At 44.8% G+C, this 22,288-nt stretch overlaps 3 protein-coding genes across 5 annotated transcripts in view; 1 reads left to right on the top strand and 2 right to left on the bottom strand.

Moving 5' to 3' along the window:
- Positions 1–2,235: 2,235 nt before the first annotated feature.
- Positions 2,236–8,844, bottom strand: BRK1 (BRICK1 subunit of SCAR/WAVE actin nucleating complex). The gene is made up of 3 exons (XM_061195580.1): positions 8,689–8,844; positions 3,156–3,238; positions 2,236–2,883 (listed from the first exon to the last, which is right to left on the bottom strand). Exons 1-3 carry the CDS (start codon positions 8,804–8,806, stop codon positions 2,857–2,859), a joined length of 228 nt encoding a protein of 75 aa, XP_061051563.1. The 5' UTR covers positions 8,807–8,844; the 3' UTR covers positions 2,236–2,856.
- A 4,180-nt stretch (positions 8,845–13,024) lies between these two features.
- Positions 13,025–13,736, top strand: FANCD2OS (FANCD2 opposite strand). The gene has a single exon (XM_061195577.1). The coding sequence runs from the start codon at positions 13,025–13,027 to the stop codon at positions 13,559–13,561; it is 537 nt and encodes a 178-aa protein (XP_061051560.1). The 3' UTR covers positions 13,562–13,736.
- An 873-nt stretch (positions 13,737–14,609) lies between these two features.
- Positions 14,610–22,288, bottom strand: part of FANCD2 (FA complementation group D2) — a 55,489-nt gene continuing 47,810 nt past the window's right edge. For all 3 annotated transcript variants that reach the window (XM_061197255.1, XM_061197259.1, XM_061197258.1), the window contains 7 exons: positions 21,695–21,766; positions 20,934–20,972; positions 19,891–19,965; positions 18,816–18,890; positions 17,700–17,846; positions 16,458–16,553; positions 14,610–15,029 (listed from right to left, as the gene is read on the bottom strand). In XM_061197255.1, the coding sequence (XP_061053238.1) occupies positions 14,961–15,029; positions 16,458–16,553; positions 17,700–17,846; positions 18,816–18,890; positions 19,891–19,965; positions 20,934–20,972; positions 21,695–21,766 (573 nt within the window). In that variant the 3' untranslated portion in view covers positions 14,610–14,960. The remainder of the gene's footprint in view (positions 15,030–16,457; positions 16,554–17,699; positions 17,847–18,815; positions 18,891–19,890; positions 19,966–20,933; positions 20,973–21,694; positions 21,767–22,288) is intronic.

Below are 22,288 nucleotides of genomic sequence, written 5' to 3'. Positions count from 1 at the left end.
CCTAGAGGGGTGGGATAGGGAGGGTGGGAGGGAGGGAGACGCAAGAGGGAAGAGATATGGGGATATATGTGTATGTATAGCTGATTCACTTTGTTATAAAGCAGAAACTAACACACCATTGTAAAGCAATTATACTCCAATAAAGATGTTAAAAAAAAAGAATCCGCCTGCCAATGCAGGGGACATGGGTTCGAGCCCTGGTCCCGTAAGATCCCACATGCTGCGGAGCAACTAAGCCCATGCGCCTCAACTACTGAGCCTGCGCCTGACAGCCACAACTACCGAGCCCACGTGCTGCAACTACTGAAGCCTGCACACCTAGAGCCCGTGCTCCACAGCAAGAGAAGCCACCGCAACGAGAAGCCTGCGCACCACAACGAAGAGTAGGCCCTGCTCGCCGCAACTAGAGAAAGCCCGCGTGCAGCAACGAAGACCTAACACTGCCAAAAATAAAATATATAAAATAAATTTATATAAAAAAAATTATCTAATAGCACTGAAGTAGGAACGAGAAAGGAAGTTTTAGATGTGGTTATACCACACTCGGGAGTGGAACGGTTAGAGCAGTCTGAGGCAGGCAGGTCTAGGTCCAAAGTCCAGCACCTTTGCTTACTTTGTATGACTCTGGGCAAGTTTCAGCCTCTCTAAAGAACTGCATGGAGGTAAGAACACCTACTTCTTAGGGCTTGAGGACTAAATGAAATAGAGTACACAAAGCACTTGGCACATCTAGCATGTGGTAACACTCAATAAGTTACAGACAATACTAGTTACATATCCGTGAGCGAGCCGAGGGTCATTTTATAAAGGGGGTATTGACAGTTACACAGGAAAGCACTCTGACACCTCAAAGTGCCAGGTAAGCAGGAGTTGTTACCTCTACTGGGGGAGGTTAGGCTCACTGGTTCCCATGCCAGTTGCTCTCCTTACAACCAGCAGTTTACCATTAGCAACATGGTATTTAGGGCACTAACTTTTTTAGAAATATTACTTTGATATCAACAAATTAACAGAATGTCTATAGGACCATAAAAAAATTTATCATTTTCACGTCATCTAAGGAAGGGTTTTTCCGGCTTCTATAAATTATCATCACTTTTGCCTCTATTACTATCTTGTTACAGTCCTCACACATAGTAGGAACTTAGTATCTGTTAAACTGACTGCAGAGCACCAGATAATCTAAAACTTGAACTTTACAAGTACTTATTTATCTCAGAAAGGATAGGGAAGATATTATGAATAATGAACTCAAGTGACTGTTAAATCACCTCAGATGAGCTCAATAATGTTGAAAAACAGCACTTACCAAAGTAAAGGAGGTCAGTATTGCCTCCATTGTAATACCACATTTTTAAATGAAGGTACTACTTAAAATGGTCTTCCAAAGGTCTAAGCACGGATCTAAGCTCAGATGTGACAATGCAAAGCAGCTTGAGCTCTGCCCAGTCAGTTCAATTGCTATTTACTGACTACCTGCCTTTTGCAAGGTACCCAGCTGAGCAACACAGGCAAAGGCACTGATGTATACTGTACGATGCAGACACTAAGGCAGAGAACAAGATCAAACCCAGGGCTGAAGTGCAGTATTAGCATGGCAGGATGGGAGGGACCGAGAAAAGGAACAGGGCAGCACTGAATGAAAAGTAAAGTTAGGAAAACTTTATGGAGGAGGTTCAGCTTAAGCTAGACCTTGAGTGGCAAGTAAGATTTGAATAGGGAGAAATGACTTCTACATGACTAAAATGAAAATTCTAAATGGGGGTTAAGCCTTTAGGAGTGGGTTGGCACAAGTTTATAGCAGGCTTTGATGCTAGAATGAAAAGTTTTAGACTCTTCTGTTGAAATGATTTGCTTTTCAAAAAGAAGTAGACATTTAGCTTGTACCTTATAAAACTAATAGTCTGCCCTGGATTGCAGTTAAATTGTGTAGATGCTGGTATTTCAATAGACTGTAAGCATCACGCCTGATTCAACACTGTATATTTTATTGGAGCATAAAGTGCCTACATACTAAGTACTTGGTAAATGTCCACTGAATGACCAAACGATTCCCAGGATGAATTAGCGCAAAGTCCAAATATGGGGGCTCCAGCTGGCAAGCCACCTAGGGTTTGACCAAACAGCTACATCTGAAAGTTTGCTGTTAGAATAAGAATCCCACACATCAGATTTCTGTGGAATATGTGAGCCCCATCTCTAGCTCCTCTCCCCACCACAATCACAGCAGTCAGATAAAGTTGAGGAGTTTATTAGGGAAATATGAGAGATAAAGACACCCCAAGTGAGAGAAAGAAAACTCTGAAAACGTCCCTTTTCAAGCCAAGTGGGGGCCTGGACTTGACCTCCCCAAAAGGACAAGAAACTGGTGGGTTAGCAACAACACTCTCTGGCAGCCACCTCGCCAGGGCACCTCAGCCAGGACTGCTTCTGACCCCCGGCCAAAGGTGGGGAGGAGACAAAGACCGTTTATAGAATCAATGCAGAGGCAATGAGAGCTGCAAGGAAAGGCTGAGAGAGAGAGAAAGAGAGAGGCGGGGAGGACCTTGACAGAGTCTCAGCTTTTGGCTCTTAGCGCCTCAAACATGTTGACAAGTAGTGCTACAAAGTGTCACTGAAGAAGTAAAATGCCTAATGTTGTTTCTGAGAGTTCCCCTGGACTCCTCCCCACACGCCACATCACACTGCTGGGTGTACATGGCAGAGCCCAAAGGCCACATTTTTGAAAAAAAGAAAAACAAGAATAAGCCCTGTTGCTCTTTAAGGAGACAGGAAGGAGCTGAAGGCTGCTGGGGCCTTTCCCACGAGGGTCTGCGTTCTGTAAAAGCAACTTCCCAGCAGCAGCATGGCACAGTTCTAGGTGAGGGTCTCACCTTTTGTCACCTGTCGAAGGAAAATTGACAATCAGATAAATTCAAAAGCATTAGAGGGGTCTAAAAAAAAAAAAATCTTATTTTCTATCCTAGGTAGTTGGGAGTGGTAGAAAAGATGACAGCTCCAGAGTCCCAGAAAGCTGGTTTAAATTCAGGCAAGGTAGTTAACTTCTCTAAGCCTGTTTCTGCTTCCAGGTTTTTTCAGCAACAAGTGGAAATGTGCATTCTCTCTTGCACAGCCATGCCTGCCTCATGAGGAAGGCCCTTGCCCGTCATACTCACCCTTGCTTCAATGTACTCTATTCTCCGTTCAAGAGCTGTCAATTTCTCGTTTAGTGTTGCGAGTCTTGAACGACAAGACATATCTGGTAAAAGAAGACTGACGTTCAGGATTAATGCCATTCCAGACACAAACACACACACAGCCCCTAAGATGAAGAGGAGGAATGATATATCATGCAGAGCACAGATAAGAAGAGCGAGTGGGCAAAACAAGGCAGTGGGAGGATAAGGTGAGAAGCATCTTAGGAGCACAGCTGCTTAGAGAGGATCTGCCTAACTTCCTACCAAATGTGGCAGGCAGAGAATGCTGCTGCCCCGCCCCCCCAAGATGTCCACGCTGTAATCCCCAGAACCTGTGAATATGTATCCTACAGGCAAAGGGACTTTGCACATGTGATTGAAGTTAAGGACCTTGAGATCTTGGATTATCCAGATGGGCCCCATCTAATCACAAATCCATAAATGGAAAAGAGAAAGGCAGAAGAAAGGTGGAAGAAGAGATTCGAAGTGTGAGAGGGACTCAACCTGCCACTGTTGGCTTTGAAGATGGAGGGAGGTGGCCATAAACCAAGGGATGCAAGTGACCTTTAGAAGCTGGGCGTGGTCCTTAGCTGACAGCCAGCAAGGAAACAGGGACCTTAGTCTCACAGCTGCAAGAAACTGAATTCTGCCAACAACCTATGGGCAAGGAAGCAGCTCCTCTTCTAGAGCCTCCAGCCCTGCTGACACTGTGATTTCAGCCCAGTGAACCAGTGTTGGACTTCTGATCTACACAACTGTAAGATAATAAAGTATGTGGTTTAAGCCGCTATATTTGTGGTAATCTGTTATGGCAGCAATAGAAAACAGAAAACTAATACAGCAAGGCTGTACAGATGGCCATTTGCTAATGGGCAAACCAAGAGTTTCAAGAGAGGGGAAATGACAAGAGGAAGAAAATAATCTCAACAGGGAAGAAAAGCAGAGGCCAAGGAAGCAGCAGACCCTGAGGAGGAGGGAAGGTGTGTTGTTTCTGAGCTCGTGGAAGCCAGCTCACTGTTGCTGCTCTAAGGGCGCCTGAAGTCCCATCAGCACCTGCACAGGCCTTTCAGAACAAGAGAAAACTTGGAGACCGTCAAATACCCTGTGGATCCCACCTTTCATCTGCAAAAAATTCCTTCTTCCCCTACCTTTTCCAATCTCTTTTACCACCTCACCCAAAAGGAAACCTAGATTTGCCCTAACATACCTTCCCCCCTGCAAACTTCTCTGACACAAATCACTTGGCTACTCTTCCTCCAACTGTTCTCAACATCCGGGAGAAAAAGGTTTCCAGGCATGCTAATTACTCCCATACTCCTCCCAGAACTGTTCTTCAGGCATCTCTCAATAATCCTCACTTCTGAAGTTTAAAATATCCGCTCTCCGAGACACTCTCCCACCCAGTGATCTAACACTTAGCTCACACCCCTCCTTTTCATCTCTTCCCTGGATGTTATGCAGAAGCGCTTCAGCACCCAATTTAACAAATCTTGCACACCCTGATTTTGCCTTGACTTTCATTTCATCAAGTCCAAATCTTACTCATCTTGCCCTTTTAAACATTCTCCTTCAAGTCAGTTCAAAGTGGACCTCTGAGAGGTCTTTGCTGAATGGATATAATTCTCCCTCTTCTATAAGGATTTGCCTATTCCAGACATTGTTCGCTCTTCTTTTTAACCTTGTTTGTTTGTTTTTGTTTTTAATCTGCTAGTGCTGCTGCTTCTAATTCCCAGGTCAAGCTTGAGTAGAAGCGCCTCAGCACCCTCCTTTTCCCGGATACACTGCCACTGCTAGGACTGCCCAACAGGACCTAATCTCTTTTCAGCCTGGTTTTTAGAAGCTCAAAGGCACATCGTGTATGCTATTCAGTAAGAGCATGAATGTTATCACCGACAACCTGTCTTTTCCCATAAAAACGTCTGCCAAAATGAAGGGGCAGGGTGGTGAGAGGGAGGGTTCCTTCCTGGATGGCTGTTCTGTTCTAGCTCTTGTCAATCTGGTGACGAATCAGAATCCAAGAACAGCACTATGTTACTGGCCTGCATGGATAAGCACTGTTGAAAATTTAAAATGTTGAACTCTAGAAACTTCAGTCATATTTCAGATCCCATTAAATACATACCGATTCAAACAAAACGCTGGGAAACCATGCGGCAGCTGGACAAATTTGAAACCACAATGCATTTATATGTACATTATCACCAGACCGTAATAGAAAAAGCCAGTTGTCCTCATCAGGGTGCTTGATGGTGTGCATACATTACCACCGCTAACAAATGCCAGTTACCAGACAACTTCTCTGAACTCTTACTGCATGTAACCTTAGCCTACAAAAATCAACACTGTCTTTCTCTTAAGGTCTTATTTCTCCAACAAAATTATAAACTTCCTAGGAGTGGCTATGTCCATTTATTCTTATTTATCCCTTTCTCAGAGCATCTGACACACAGCTGGAGTCACAAGAGGCAAGCTGTATTTGTTGGCTAAGTATAAGAATTGGGATGTAAAAATAGCCTCAGTCTCTATTTTTTTTTTGTTACATTTCTCTGAACATATTAGCTTTAGAGTCAGAAAAAAAGGTGTAAAAATAAAAAGCTATCATCTGTAACAATCTATTTTTAGAAACTTCATCAATTCAAAGTACAGAATAGGCCCAGTGTTAGGATGTTAGTGCTCCATCATGATCTGTGTGTCTTCAGGTTCAGGTGGTCCTCCAACGCTGAAAGGGTAAACCACAAAGAGATCAAAATTCTACTCACACCAGCTGGAATCACAGGGTAAAAGCTGTTCAGAATCATTAGGTATCCTGGGAAAACAGTTCCCTCCCCAAAGCACATGCCCTATACAACCTCTCTGTGGTCAGAGTGAGAATTATAGGTCTGCTGCCATTTTCAAAAAGCTATAGATGCCCCCTCAAAGTAAACACCTGCTAAATCTCTGCACCACCAAATCACATTATAAACACAATACAAAGCCCCCCCAGATAAACGTCAGAACTGAGGAGCCAGGCTAAGGGCTTAGAAAGGGAAAATACATCCCACACTCACTCATCCTGAGTCATCCAATGCCAAGACAACACACTCAAGTCTATCCTTATGATTTATCCAGTTTCTCAGCCTGGTGGTCTTTGTCTAAACTCTTGTATCGTGATATCGTCAATCTTCAGGAACTTGCCTCAGGTATACCTAACTGCTAAGATAAATTGCTTTAACTTTTAATCGTGCTTCCGAATTGTTCTTACTTGTAATTAATTGTTCTTTTCTTTAAAAGGACTATATCCACTTTCTAAAATCTTCAAAAACCACCTAGTAATTACTCCAAACATTAGGCCACTACCCTCACCTTAAAGGAGAATAATGGCCTAAGCCATGGGAAGCCATTTCTTCCAGCTCCTGAAGAACGGAATCCTATGCGTCTATTTCCTTGGTCTAGGACTTGCTGGAAATTTTGAAGAAAAAAAAAAAAAAAGTCTTTATTCTCTATCTGATCATAAAATGGAACTCACACGCAGTTGCTAAAATATCACAACAGGTATTTCCTTGCTTATACAGCAAGAAAAGAGACATTTCTCCTCCGCAATCCTAAGCTCAAACTCTTCAATTTTCGGTTAGTTCCAAGACTCACCCACTAAAACTTCAGTAATATGTCAAGAAGTTTTATGTCAGAGATAAATGTATGTTTATTATATGCTTATTAATATGATTCCGTGCTCAGAAACGAAGTTATTACATTATCTGGATCCAAACTGGGGGAAGTGAGATGCTAGATCACTTTTAAATTTTGAACAACAGCACCAGTTTAACTTGTTATTTTAGATGCTTTATTTACTGAACTGACATTCTTAATACTCTGTTTGGATATTCTGTGTCTATATATCAGATACTAACTCCTACCAGATAAATGAAGCCTTTTGCTTCTGGTTTTAAAAGTAAAAACTCTCCACGTCAGTTATCTGTCCAACTACCTTCCACTGCCTCTCCAGACTAAGCCAAAGTGTCAAAGCTGTGATCCTGTCATCACTCCATCCCTCCTGGAGCATGGAACATTTTGTTTTCTCTTATCTGGCTCTGCCTCTGAGGTAATGTTATGAGTAAAGAATGCCCTAAAGAACCCCCAATAATAGTTTAGCTCTCTAAGGAAGCAGGAGAAACAATTAGGAGAACTAACATCAAAATAGTTTGCATAGAACTTAAAAAATAATTTCAGGATACATGAGATCTATGACTTCTTGACTACCATTCCCTACTACAACCTCTATACTAAGTTATATGTGTGAATTTGTATCACTGATGTATAATTTATACTATTCTCATCTCTCATTAACACTACCTTCACCTTCATTCCCTGAGTGAGGAAATCCATCACACCAAGTCACACTGTATGTGAATATATTAAGACAAAAGCAATGTTCTGCTTTGTTCTGAAGTTGTCCTTATTTCATCTTCAAGGCAGAAATTCTTTAAATGCAGGAAATGGTTCTTATTCTGTGTCCCCCACAGAACCTGAGAGAGTCTTGTACTCAGCTCTAGTTTCTCTTGCTGATGCTTTCTGACAAGACTCTTGCCCTGTCACCTTTATACTCCTTAGGACTTGTCAGTTCTCTAGCTAGAAAATAATTCCTTTTGAAATCTTTTTTAATACATCGGTGTCCCCTCCTTAATCTTAATCGCTTAATGTTGCTGAAAGAGGGGACCAGAAGCACACCAGTTGGAAAAAGATCACTAGACGTCATCCCCACACCTGTGATGACATACAAAGTCTACCCAGCGCTCAGTTCTCTCAAAGAAACACTTGGAGAACATGAGGTAGGAGGTCTCTGCCAGGGGCCTGCCGTCCAGAAGGATATGGAACAATGCGGAGAGAATTTAAAACTGTCACGAGCAGGCCTAGGAAAGATTTTACTAGAAGCAGACAGAACACCCACTGTCGGCTAGAGACTAGCAATGCAGAGATGTCCACGGCCTGACGCGATGTGGACCTTACTCTGCCCTCATCTGCTGCCACTCAGCACAGCGCGCGCGGAGACAGGAAGGAACCCACAGGAGGGGCCGGAGGGGCGACTAAGAGGCTCGGAGCTCAAGGGTTTCGACTCGATCCGGAAGGAAATGGGCAACCGTCTAGGGTCTTTACAAGGCAGTGACACAGCCATGCTGCGTTCCGAGCGCCAAGTGGGGACTGGAAGCGAAGCACAGAGGAAGAAGGGAGGCGACTGAAGAGAAGAAAGGAAGCAGACGATGGATGGGGCTGCCTGACGTGTCCGGGAAAAGGAAAGACTTGTTAATGGATCCGGGGTGAAGGCAAGGAAGCCGATGAGCTCAGCGTGGGGCAGGAACACCCCACAGGGACTGCCCAGAGGAGGCCGGGGGTCAGGGCGAGAGGGGGAAGGTGCGGCCTGAAGGAGGAAGCGAAGACCAGCAGGAGCCCAAGGCTCCCCGAGTCCCCTTCAAAGCTTCTCAGCGCCCTCCCTCAGCGGGCCTCCCTCCTCCCAGCCTCCCCCTGCTCGCCCGCTGACCGAACGAGTTGAGAAAGTCTGCGATTTTCTTGATGCTGCTGGTGATGACCTCAATGTACTCCCGGTTCGCCCAGTCCTGGTGAATCTCCCGCTGCACGGGATCCTCTTGCCCCGCCATGGCTGCAGCCTAAGGAAGCGCGACTGCGCAGGCGCGTCGACCCTCCAGGCCGCCAGTGCGCCTGCGCCGCCAGCCCACACCGGTCCCGGGGCACCCACGAATCCACGGGCCTTGTGGTGCGCCTGCGCATTGTCACGTCCTGACTGGCCTCTTCGCGCTGCTCCCACGCCCCTGAAGACCGTCGCCTCCAGGCCGGGGAGAAGAATGGAGTGCGCACGCGCCAAAGTCCAACCGCCCCCCGCCCCCAACACCCCATTCCCTGCGCCACAGCCACCACCACCTCTGTCTCTGGCGGTTACGCTCGTTGACGGGGGAGCATGGGCCCGCATCACCCCTTCCCTCGGGTGCTCCAAACTAAGCTTGCGGTCTGTGTCCACAATAAGCTGGGCATAGCCAATTAAACCACATTAAATATAAATCATTTTTAAAATGCCTTTTAACAACACAACATTATGTCCCACCTTACAATGATCAAATGAACAAAACGTTATTTTTTTTTTAACGATAATACTCAGTGTTGAAGAGGCTGAGGGGAAATTGGTAAACTCGTAAATAGCTGCTCACACTGTAAACTGGCACAAACCCTTCAGAAGGAAATTTGTAAATTGTTAGCAAGAGCTGTAAAAATTTTCAAACTTTTTAACCTAGGTGTTAACAAAATTATTGAAAAATTTTTGCAATTCAAAATCATCTCAGGGGACTTCCCCGGTGGTCCAGTGGGTAAGACTCTGCGCTCCCAATGCAGGGAGCCCGGGTTCAATCCCTGGTGGGGGAACTAGATCACGCATGCATGCTGCAACTAAGAGTCTGCATGCCGCAATGAAGATCCCGAGTGCCGCAACTAAGACCCGGTGCAGCCAAAATAAATATTTAAAAAAAAAATCATTTTAGTCTTTTCCAAGACTCATCATTCTCTGCCCCTCTCTCCACCTCCAACTCTCTCCACTCATCTCTCCTTCCACATGGATACACATGCACGCGCATGCACGCACACGCGCGTGTACACACACACACACACAGTGGACATTTGACAATTCTTGACAAGTCCCTCAAGACTGTCTCATCTTCCAAACCAGGATCTCAGCCTGACCCCAACCCTGGGCCCCAGTCTTTCCCCTTCAGCTTCACCCAAAGAGCCAGGCAAAAGGTGACCACTCTTGTTTGTGCTGTGTTCTACGGTTCACAAAGTGCAAGGGCAATTTCTGGGTATATAAGGGAAGGGCAGGTGGACCGTTAGTTAATTCCTCCTACAAATACTGCACCCTGCCAGGCACTGTGATAGGCACTGCGGATATAGGAGTCAGCTGGGTAGACCTCTCTTCCCCCAGCCTTCCAGAGTAGTTGTTTGCAGTGGGGTTTAAAAGTAGTCAGATCACTCCTTTACTAAGGTGAAAGTGTCAGTTTTTCAGCTTTGTGAGAATGGGACAGAATCTTCCTTCTTGAGGTTTAACAGAAAGCAAAGTTTTTGGTTGGGAAGTCAAGGAGACACATATCTTTGTTTGCTCTTGACAGGCGAGCACGTATAAATTCTGTGCCCCTGCATTGGGATCATTTCAACGCAGCAACAAAGGCCTTCAGAATTCTGGGTAACTCAGCCCGAATACCCAGAACAGGGTTTAAAGAGTAGAGCTTACATTTTAACACTAACTACAGCTCCCGGGACATTTATGCAGGTTCCTGGCCACAGTCTTTGAAGTGGGCGCGTTGTGCTCTCTGACCAGATCAAAGGCACACCGCTGGGGCGAGGCGGGGAGGAGATGGAGGGGAACAGAGAGGACGGCGATTCCGAACAGCGCTCCTGAAGGCTGAGTCCTGGACCAGGTGTTCCAATCAGGTGGGGGGGGGGTTCCTAGCTGGGGCGCCTCGAGGCCCCCTCCCCCACCCCCCTGCGGCTCGGGCTCCCCCGCGGTCCTGGGTCACAAAGGCGGTTGCCAGGCGCCGGGTGGAGAAAAGATGCGGCCCGGGAACAGCGGCCGCCACTCTGGAGCGTGCGGCCCGCGGAGTTCAGGAGGTGAGCCCCCAGCCCGGATGGTGGGACCGGGACCGGGCTCCCACCGCCACCTCTGCCTCGGCCAGAGCCGTCTGGCCCCCGCCCCGGGTAGGGGCCGGGCCCCCGGGGGACAAGCCCCTCTTCCGGCTGGGAGGGGGAGCCTCCCCCACTCAGGGAAGCTCCAGCCCCTCGGGATCGCAGTTCACAGTTCACGAGGACCTCAGCTGCACTTTGACGCTGCCTTCCCCTTTCCCAGGTGGGGAAATGGAGGGACTGGGTTCCTTGGCATGGGAGGAATGGTACGAAGGGGAAGCCTTTTGGGCTAGAACCAGGTGTTCCCTATCCGGGAGCTATCAGAGCAGCTTGAACAGACTTCCTAGATTCAACCCCTCCTGGAGTGGATGACGGTGACTTCTGGGTGGTAGGAGTGGTGGGTGAACTATCTTTATTTGAACGCTGTGTGAAAGTGGTGTAAAGACCTGGGGTCAGAGGCCCTCTTTCATCCCATGTTGGTTCTGCCAAATATTTAGGCTGGACATTTGATAAAGCCTTTTCCCTCTGGCCCTATTTCCTCTTAGGAGACAAGCGAGGAAAGGCTCCTGGGATTTTTCTTTTTTTGGTCATATGCTCAGAGGCGTTAACACCCTCCACCCGCACCTTGCCTTGGTGGTGTACCAGAGCAGCCCTGATCCTGGATGTATGCTCCTAGGGTCATAATATCAAGCACCAGAAGCCTTCCACAGGCTGTTTGGAATAGATAACTATCCCTTGGGTGTCAATTTCTCATCGGAAGGCAGCCCAGATATTTGAACAGTATGCACAAGGGCCTGCATAGATCAGGAGAAACATACCAGTTGAAGGAAATCAACAAGTCTCCTTTCTACTAACCACTGTCAGGGCCAGGTCTTCTGGTATGAAAGGTCACTAACAATTCCCTTTAAAAATGAAACTTACTGTCTCACAAACTATGGTGGAGGTGTCAAACTTTTCACAGTATTTCCTGGGCAATTACTGGATGGGATGGGATCAGATCTGCTGCTACCTTTGAGGGAGACTAGAGAAGGGGCAGAGAAATACACTTGACTGGAAAGAAAAGGGTATGCTATGCCCCTTAACATAATAGGTAGGTGCTCAAAAAATGTTAGCTTCTCTTGAATTCAGTGAAATCCTTTATATACTGGCAATTTTAAAGTAGAAAAACGGAAAGTCCGAATTCTACTTGGATAAATTTTGAGTTAGCGACATCCTCCCTGCCCTTTCCTTTATCTCCAAAGGGGGGAAAAAAATCAAGTTCTTAACCAGTGGGTCTTTCATAGATAAGAAAAAAACAAAAACAAAACACACATAGAAGAACCAGAAAAATCTTTTAAAAACTTTAAAAGACTGGCCTTTGGAACTTTTTTCCCTCCCAGCCTGGTATAATTCCTCTGAGGTGGTATATAAGTAGCTCAGGGCCCTGAGAGAGCTGCTCCCTTGTGTCAGAAAAGAGGTTTTTAGGGCCAAGAGCAGACTGTCTCCATAATTAAGAATAGTAAAAGCTGAAGTTCCTTAAAGGAACAGCATAAGAAGTTCTCAAACTACAAGGTACATCAGACTCCCCTGGAGGGTTTGTTTAAATGCAGAATGCAGGGCCCTTCCCCCCAGAGTTTCTGATTCTATAGGTCTCAGGTAGGGCCCAAGAATCTGCATTTCTGCCACATTCCCAGATGACTGTCATGGTTCTAGTCCCAGAATCATACTTTGAGAACCAACGGTATAAATACATGGGATTTAGAGTCACAAATATTTGGCAAGACACACCTTTCTGAGCATCCATCCACAAATAATGTCTCATCATGAAATGCCAGCAGCTTCTGCCACCTGAGAGGCATAGATTCTGACTTCAGCAGTTATCAACACAGCACAGATCCTAATGCTGAACAGGGACACTCCATTTTGGACAAATCTATTTCCTCATCTGTAAAATGGGTAAAAACCTACCTTTAGAGGCTTGTGATAAGGTTTAATAAAGTACACACAGCAGTTGCCAGATTCAATACTTGTCACTATCCTCTACTGCCCTTTATAGAATTACTAGTATCCTAACATCTACTGGAATCTTTTCATGAGAACTACAGAGTAAGTTAAAGTCAATAATGAGACAGAGATGTGAATTTAAACAGCCATGCCCTTGCCAAAAGCATGCTAGGAAAATTCCATGTTCCGATTCCTCTCCTCTAGGACTGTCAATGGCAGGATACCAGCTCTGGTCACCATGGACCCCACTGGATGAGAGCTTCCAATGGCTGCGGCATACAACACCTACACCTTCTTCCAAGCACCCCTTTAGGGCTTGCCCCTGCTTCCCCCACACCCCTTCTGATCTTGAAGTGCAGCTGTGCTTCCAAGAGGTCACTCTAGTTCTAGACAGTCCATTCCTGGAGCCTGGGGTGAGTCCCAAGTTGCCCTGCCGCACGTCAGAGCTCCGAACCATGAACAACAAGAAAGGGCTGGTCAGGAAGCCCCAGCCTGTCTGCCTCAATGGAGTGGATTCTGTCTTTGGCAGGGTCATCACGGCTCAGCCGCCAAAGTGGACCGGGACCTTCAGAGTTTCAGACAAGTCAGCCTTTTGCAAAATCATCAGCCGGGAGCACCAGTGGCCCACTGGACTTAAGGAGCCTCAGATTCAGATGACAGTGACCATGTGCAAACAGATGCTGCGCTCCATCCTCTTGCTGTATGCGACGTACAAGAAGTGCACCTTTGCCTTGCAACACTCCAAGTAAAGTGTCCCCATCTGATCCCCATTCCTCACACCACGCCTTCTGCTACGTGCCTGAAGTTTACATAGACTTTTCCGTGTAAAGGAAACTGTGTTTGCCCCAGCCATCTTGCTTTTCAGTCAAGCAGTGACAATTCAGGAGCCCCCCTCCTCTCTTCCTGTACAAAAATGGGCCAGTAACAGAGCAAGGGAGAACATTTCCATTGTAAAGCTGAACAACCATTTAGAGTCAAACTAGCATTGACATGTACATGTGATAAAGAACCATTAAACAAACCACATAAACCAATGAGCCTACTGTGAACTCTTTTCAATACTGAAGACCACAATGAGTTGGGGAAACAAAGAGTGTCAAGGAAGGAGATTATGGATTTCTATGTGCATGAGGATGAAGGGGTCAAAAATCTCTATGTGGGTCAACGATTAATTTAAAAAAACAAAAACAAATAACCTCCCCCACCAAAAAGACAACATAAAAACCTAACCAGCCACACCCTAATACTACCAGAGAGTACAAAAGTGGGTAGAAATATAACAAATATTAATTAATATTTACAGCCTGGCAAAAAAGAACTTGGTAGCAGCACTGAAACTGGGCTTTCTGGCAGAAGACATGAGAGTTCCCCATTTTAGCTGAAATGTACTCCTAATGTTCTATTTTTAATAAACTACAAGTAATTTTATAGCACTGTTGTAACTAGATTATAGGTATAACTCAGAATAATGTGGAAATAAAATAAAAATTATATATGCAAAGTTAACATGAATTTGATGCTGCCTTTTTCTCCTTTATCATATCTACATGACCACCAAAAATTTAAAAAGCAGCCAAACATTCGACTTTCTTTGGGCATTAAAAGAAATTCGTCACTCCTCCAAAAAAGATCACAAATATCTTCTCGTCTCAAATAAGAGGGTCCTTGTAATAGGGAACATATGATTGTAATTGGTAGAACTGATGTGTTGTACCAGTCTCCATTATTTCTCTGCACAAACACCAATTCAGTTCCATCTATGAAGGAAATTCGAAAAGAGGAATGAGGTAGCTGAGGCAGAACTTAAAACAGAATTTATTTGTAAAACTGGTACAAGCCTAAATTCTAGAATAAATCCAGAGTTTCAAAACTAGCTCCTGAAGCTCAGAATCATGACTACTCTGCAGCACAGCACTGCCATGTTCGCCTAAATTGGTAAGTAACACTACATTCGAATTCTGAGCCACGGTCTTTGATGTTAGTAGACAACCTGTGAAATCCACAATTAAGTTGATTCAATAAAGCCCCTTCTTTAAGGACAAAATAGGATGCTTCCAGTTAGAAAGGCAGAGAGCAGATGTGAAACCCTGAACACAAAATGGTAAGTAGCTGGCAGAGATGGGGAGGGAGTATCTTTCTGTGGTCTAATCAGTCATCATCACTCTCATCACTCTCTTGCTCCTTTTCTCCATCACTTGCTTCATCTTCTCCACTGTCCTAAGAGGCAAAGGATAATTAAATATTTTAGGTCATCCAGGCGACGCCATGACTTGCAACACTGCTCCCACAGCATATATGACTGTATTGTATCGTTGTTAAAACCAATGATAGGTTTTAAACCATTCTTTTGAGAATGAATCAGAGGCTCCCCCATTCTTGTATCATGGCCTCTAAGCCAAGACGATGAAGGGAGCCATTTTGATACTGACTTATGCCATTCTGCAACCCAACCAAATATGCATGATTTGTAAATAAGCCATGGCCCTCCAGCTCTACTGCATGTGTGTGACATAGGAACAAAATGGGCATTCAATATAGAATGAAATGTTAGTTAAATTCAAAATCCAATAGGAATCCAGAGTAAAATTCTCTCTGGTTTGTAAAATCTAATCTGGGAGGCTTGCTTATGACAAAGCACCAAACTAATAGGATATCGTCTGCCTCAAAACTTTTTTACGGGGACTCCCCTGGTGGCGCAGTGGTTAAGAATCCACCTGCCAATGCAGGGGACACGGATTCGAGCCCTGGTCTGGGAAGATCCCACATGCCGCGGAGCGACTAAGCCCGCGTGCCGCAACTACTGAAGCCCGTGCTCCGCAACAAAGAGTAGGCCCCGCTCGCCGCAACTAGCGAAAGCCCGCATGCAGCAACAAAGACCCAACGCAGCCAAAAATAAATAAATAAATAAATTTATAGGGGGAAAAAAAAGCCATAAAACTTTTTTATGAGAACAAGGTGGAGATATTCTATACAAATAAAACAGAGGACCATGTAATAAAAGAATTTTTCATACTAAATGATCCTTACACATCAGCCTCAAATTGCATTACAAATTGTATCCACAGCAGCGGTTCTTAAATCTCAGCTTCTCTGTATCTATAACCCACCTGAATTGTAACAAACTTTTATAAATATATACATTTTTCTTTAGTTTTCTTTGAAGTCTCAAAAGCATTGGTAGTAGCCCAAAAGAGCATAAGGACTCCTACTCTTACTTTAGTCTTCAGTGGTAGCAGCTTTTGATTCTGTGCTTTAGCTTTCACATTTCTATTTTAGATATTCAAACACATGTTTAAATGGTTTAACTCATTCTTCTCAACACTTAGAGGACACTTTGACCTCTTCTTATCTCCCCTCTAAAATGGTTTCGTATGAATTCAGGAGGCTATAATGGAAAGGAATTTTCAACTCTATAACATATGCTACAAACAACTCCAGATACTCAAGTTGTGATTAAAATATTGAGTGATTATAATATTGTGTGGGTTTTTTTTTTTTTTCTGGCCCCCCCAGAATTCACATAAGCACAGAAGCTTTTTTGGAGGGAATGGAGATGGGCGTAGAAGTATCTGATTATAAAATCAAGCAGGGAAAGTTCTGCACTCTCTATCATCAATGCCACTCTGGTGCCTTTTACAGACATACCTCTGTTCCTTTGCTCTTGGAAACCTGGGATGACGTATCATCCTCATTCTCATCTGCTGTGCTCTCCTGGGAATTCTGGGATATAATCTCTTCACCCTGAATGTGAATGGGCCAGGACAAACAGTGGGTTATAATGATCACATTTGGGGTCTCAAGGGGAGAAAGGCTTAGTTTATAGACAAGGCAAAGAAAGATATTCAGTCATTCAAATATGGTCAAACATGGACACCAACCTGTGATCCAGCATCTAGAGAAGTGATCAACCCAAGATTTCTAAGATGCTTGTGGCTCTGATACAATATGTAGTTTTACAAAAGGTTCATCTTTGTATTCTAATATCATACTAGTTTTACAAGGCCAGACTGTATTGGTGACTCTTTCAGGTAATGCTGAATATGGTTCTAAAGTTTCCCAAATACCTTAAGGTATGTGAGCATGAACACCAACACACCAATCACAAATGGCCATGTAGAGGCTAAAGGATGGTATACTAAAATGGTTTAAGAACATCAAATCTGGATCAGGACTGTTTGGACTCAAACCCTTGCTCCACTCACTTATGGCTGAATGATAAGTTACTTAACTTTGCTGAGCTTCAATTTTCTCATGGAAACAAGAGATGGATGTGAAGAAAGGAAGCTAATTCTCTGGGGAGCTATTCTTTTCATATATAAGATTTTAAGACTCAGATGTTGTAAGCATGAATGAGGAGGGCTTGGACTGTATTTGAAAAATGCTGTAACTCCAAAGTAGTAGTATAAGCAACACAAGATTTCAGCCAGTCAGTCAGACAATTGAAAGAACTAAGAAATGCTCATTTGTTAAAATTAGCCAGAGAATAATTTCAGGAACAAGACAGACTGGTTTTAGGGGGAAAAAACCAAAATAACTGAACAAAGTTTTTCCATATACAAAAATATTCTAAATCTACCCACAGTAGGGCTTAAAGGTATCCCTCTAGCTATGGAAAGAGGTTTTCCTGATCTGCTCCTCTATGTCTGAGGCCTTGTTTATATCAATGGTATGTTTCGGTGCCTTCGCTGCCTGGGATGAGGAGTGCAACCTGCAACCAGGGCCCAAAGGCAATGTACCCTAATGTTAAGAGCTCAACAGTCACAGATTTGAGAAAAGCAGTTTTGAGTATTGAGAGAGTGGGGCTTAGGTGACCTCCCTTAGATACTTTCCAATGCTCTCACAAAGAAAGGGAGTAGGAGATTATTACTGGCGGGATCCCAGGCTTACCTGCAAGTCCCGGTTTTTGAGATTGCCCAGCCAAAAAGCCTCTCTGCAATTGTTGAGGATGAGCATGGCTTTCACTCTGCAAACTAACAGCTCCAGGGTCTTTTTGAGCAAAGGCACATGTCTGGTGAGTTTCGTGTCCTGGTGAATCTGAACGGAAACAAATGCATCCAACTCATCTGGGTTTAATCATCATGCTTTCACATTTCCTATACAGAAACTTTTGAATTCCTGACACCTTGAACACTGAACAAGACCATATGCCCTGCCAGTACAGGCCAGAGACATGTTCCATCAAAGAGCAGTAGTCCGGCAGAGTATTCCGAAGAGAATGGCAGCTGTCCTTCAAGCTAAAAGAGCCTAGAAGACATACCACCAACACCTCACGGTTCCTCTTCATAACCTCTTATTGATCAATTATCAATGAATTTACATAAAATATTCTTGAATGTATATTCTACTGATACTAAACAACAGAGAGTATCCCTGTTTAGCTGCGGGAGTCCTTATAAAATTCCACTGTTCAGCACCTTAAGAAGTTAGAACCAGGGGAGGAACTGAACAACAGGAACTGGGCTTGCCAGTGACTGCAGAACTCCATGGTTCTGTGTTCCTTCACACAAAAAATGACTGGCTCAACTCCAGGCTTCAAGTGGAAAAGTCCTTTAATGCTAAAATGTTCTCACAGAGACAGATGTGTTCCTTGACAAGTAAATAGTACAGCTGAAAAGCTCAAAAAACAGCTGCTTTTAGAACTACCTCTTGTCTCCAGCAGAGTCATCACTTACATAATATTCCTACTGCCCAGAGTACTTTGTAGCAGTTACACATCCACCAACATTCTCTCACCAAAGAAGAGCTCCTGGAGGAAACAGGGCTATGGAGTTTGAGTCAAATTTCAGATGCAGAAATTCCCCTCTAGATGATTACCCAATCTCTGCCAGCAACTGAGGATTTGACCACTCTGAATAAACTGCCTTTGGACAGACATAGTCCCAGAAATAAAGGCTTCAGAGGGGTAAAAAAGGACGAAGGCACTGGAGCCCATGGATCTCCAAAATCACAACCACAGATTAAACCAACAGGTGGGCTGGTGGTGTGACCTGCTTTCCATCTTACCTTGGAATGCCCACACAGGTGATGAAGCAGCCTTGTATTCAACTGGAAGGTTTCCAGTAAACTCAGAACATCTTCCTATAACCAACAACATTCGTAAGTGCCATATGAAACGTTCTCATTTCATTTTATATGCAAGATATTCTTGCAACCAAGGGTTCCAAAGAGGATCAGACCTGCAAGTTCCAGCTGTATATGGATAATCATCTCTTCTTTTTTTAAAATTGAGGTATAGTTGATTTACAATATTATATAAGTTTCAGGTGTACAACATAGTGATTCACAATTTTTCAAGATTATGCTAGACAATTTGGCCTAGCAAAATTTGGCTTAATTTGGCCCTCAAATAGGAGGAGGAGTGATCACTGGCTATCCTCCCCTTTATCTTTCTGAGTTATGAGGGACCAGCCAAATACTGTGAGAGTGTTTTGCAAAGTTCAACTTGCTAAGTATGTGTAAGAAGTAATCATCTCTGTTTCTGTTCTTTTTATTTTTAAATTAAAATTTTTGGCTGCACTGTGGGGCACGCGGGACCTTAGTTCCCCGACCAGGGATGGAACCTGCACCCCCTACAGTGGAAGCGCAGAGTCTTCACCACTGGACTGCCAGGGGAGTCCCTGTCTCTATTCTTATTTCACTACTCTAGTCTTGGATCCCACTTGGGTAAAAAACTCTCAAGACTGTCCGTTATAACAAGAGTTTACGACACAAATGAGGTTTTTTTCGTTTGTTTTTGTTTTTAAATTCCCAAGACCAGACTTAGAGAAGCACACAGGAATAAGCAAATGACACACTAATATGTGAGGTCCTGGGACTGCAGTAGCACAATAAAATCAAGCTAAAAAGAACAACCATCCTCAAATCTGGAGGAGAAGTAGGAAGGCGGATGTACTACAGAATATTCAGTCCTACGTGGGCATCTCTGAGGATAGCTGAAGTGACCAGAAGTACCTAAGCAGATCTGTGGCCCAGAACCTGGGCAAGGGGACCACCCCCATGCCAGCCCAGCAATCGCCGTGGACGTATCTTCTGAACAACTGTACAGAGCATGTCTTTGCTCTCTGTTCTCAGTTCTTACCCGATGTTTTCTAAAACTGAAGTCTAGGAGAGGCATACACTGCTTCAGAAATGCTTCCACAAAGAGACGCCCGTACTGAAGAAGAGAAGAGATACATTGGTGATGACCTCTAGCTGAGGTCTTTTACCTGAAAGGCCCCTGCCTAAGGCAGCGTAACATTTCCCAGACCAGGGGGTTTATTTTCTTATTTTTATATATAAAAAATAAATTGGAAAGGGTCCAAAAGGTTAATTTGGAGAATGTAGCTTAATGCAAAAGCTAAATGAGCCTGCTAACTAAGCCCCAGAATTAGGCAGACTTACCTACCCCAGACACAGTCAATTCACAGGGGTGTTGCTCAGCTTGAGAATGAGGGCACAGAGGAACAGAGGGGAACCCCAGCTCCCTGAGGACACCTTACTCTCAAGAGGAAAGAACTGGGTGGAGCTGAGAAAGCACATGACCACTTGCCCAATTTACCAATCAGGTAAATGACTCCCCCTTCTCACCCATCTCCCATAATGGCACCAGGGTGGAGCGAGTAAAGAGGAAGAGAGAAGCCAGAAGATAATGAGAATGGGGCACCATCCGCTAGAAGGAACTGTCAAGAGTGGGGCTAGAAGCATTCTCCCTATAGTGTTCTTTAGCTCTTAAGCTATCAAAGATTTGATGGGTTTACCATCAAATCTAGGGCTAATCTGGGATATCCCCCGGCAGAGGAGTTCAGCAGATACCAGAACACCAGCTCCCACATTGATAAGGCCACACATGGGCTTTAAAAAGACCAATCACCCACTCCTCCTTCCTTTCTGTTGCCTGGGAAGGAATGGCAGGGAGTGACTACTGCTCCTGAAGCCACTCATCCTATTTCTAAGACTAAGTTTTCAAACTCATAGGAAAATTGGTTTCTCTTGTCATCCAACTAGTATGGGAAAACATATCCATGGTCTTTTCTAGACTACCTGATAGCACAGATTCTGGAGACTGGCTTTTGGGCAAGGTATTAAGCAATTCCACTCAGCTAACTCACAGGAGGAATAAACACTAAAGAGGGCCGGTCTCACCTTCAAACATACATGCAGAACAGGACGGCTATCAAACACCTGGAGAGATGAAGGACAAGAAACCAAAGCTGAAGTCTGCTCCTCTGAGCACCCCAGCCTCCTCCCCACCATGCAAAGCACAGCTCTGAGTGTTGCAGAGACATCTAAAATGAAGAAAGCAGGCCAACATGTCAACAAATCAATTACAAAGCAGAACCAAGTAATCCCTGTAACTGAAGTTCAAGAAAAGGAAGAGGGGAGCATAGAGGAACAAGGAATTGATTCCAACTGGGAATGTTAAGAAGATGGCATTGCAGAGGCCCCAAACCTTGATCTGAAGCCTGAAGAAAGAGTAGATGAGGCAGACAGGAGAGAGAGCAACATTCTAAGCTGGAGGAACAGTCTGAGCAAAATCATGGAGTGGGGGAGAGCACAGAGTATGTGTGAGGGATAAAGAAGGCACTCAGGTTGGAAGAGGGACACAGTGGGGAATGTGCTCAGACCCACGGCGGGGTGGTGGTGGGGATGACACGGGGAAGGACCCATTAAATAGTAAGTGCTGTGGCACAGATGGGAAGGAGGGAGGCAGAGAAGGAAAAGACACTGCCCAGGAAGAGGGGAAGGGGTTATCCAGGGTGGGTGGGGCATAGGGAGGAAGATGGGGGAAGCAGGTCCCCAAGGGAGGCTGGGGAGAGGAGCGGGAGGGTCCATTTTGGAAGCCAGGCCCCTTGGTGGTTCCTGCAATTAGCCAGTGAGATGAGATAAGGAGCCTCCATACTCACCTTTATCAGGTTGATGAGGATACTGAAGTCTCGAACAGCCATGTTCCAGTAGAGGAGCTTCTCTTCATGAATCTGGAGGCAGCCAAATATACAGACACCTCTGAATCACAGCCAAATACTTCTCTTACTGTACTCCTACTAATATATGGTTCTTGAACTACACAGTTATACAGAGATTTAAGCCAATTATCCTCCTACAGAGATGTGGCAACCAGTGCACCCACAAGATGGTTCTGAGGCCTGCATATATGTGGTAACATTAGGGTATCTTATAGAGACTTTCTAAAAAGAGGACTTCTCTTCAATAATTTCCAAGTAGGAAAAAGCCTCTGCAACGTATCTCTGGGCCATCAGCTCCCTGTGGCTTCTCTGATTCCCTATGCAAGCCCTATCTCCCAGCAGGCTAGCTCGGTTCTGGTTAGCAGGCTACCAAGGCCCAGGCTACCACAGCATCTCAAACAGGCCTGCTCACCTCATGCCAGATCACAAGTTGCAGCCGGGTACATGAGGCTGCAACCAAAGATATTTTTTTCCAGACTAGGTCTATGGAGTCCCAAGTCCCCTGGGAAGTAGCCAGGGAAAACAGAGCCCAAT

This window comes from Eubalaena glacialis, chromosome 7 (assembly GCF_028564815.1).
Source record: "Eubalaena glacialis isolate mEubGla1 chromosome 7, mEubGla1.1.hap2.+ XY, whole genome shotgun sequence".
Taxonomy (NCBI): Eukaryota; Metazoa; Chordata; class Mammalia; order Artiodactyla; family Balaenidae; genus Eubalaena; species Eubalaena glacialis.
The sequence above is the reverse complement of the archived record's forward strand: the minus strand, read 5'-3'. Positions and strand labels throughout refer to the sequence as shown.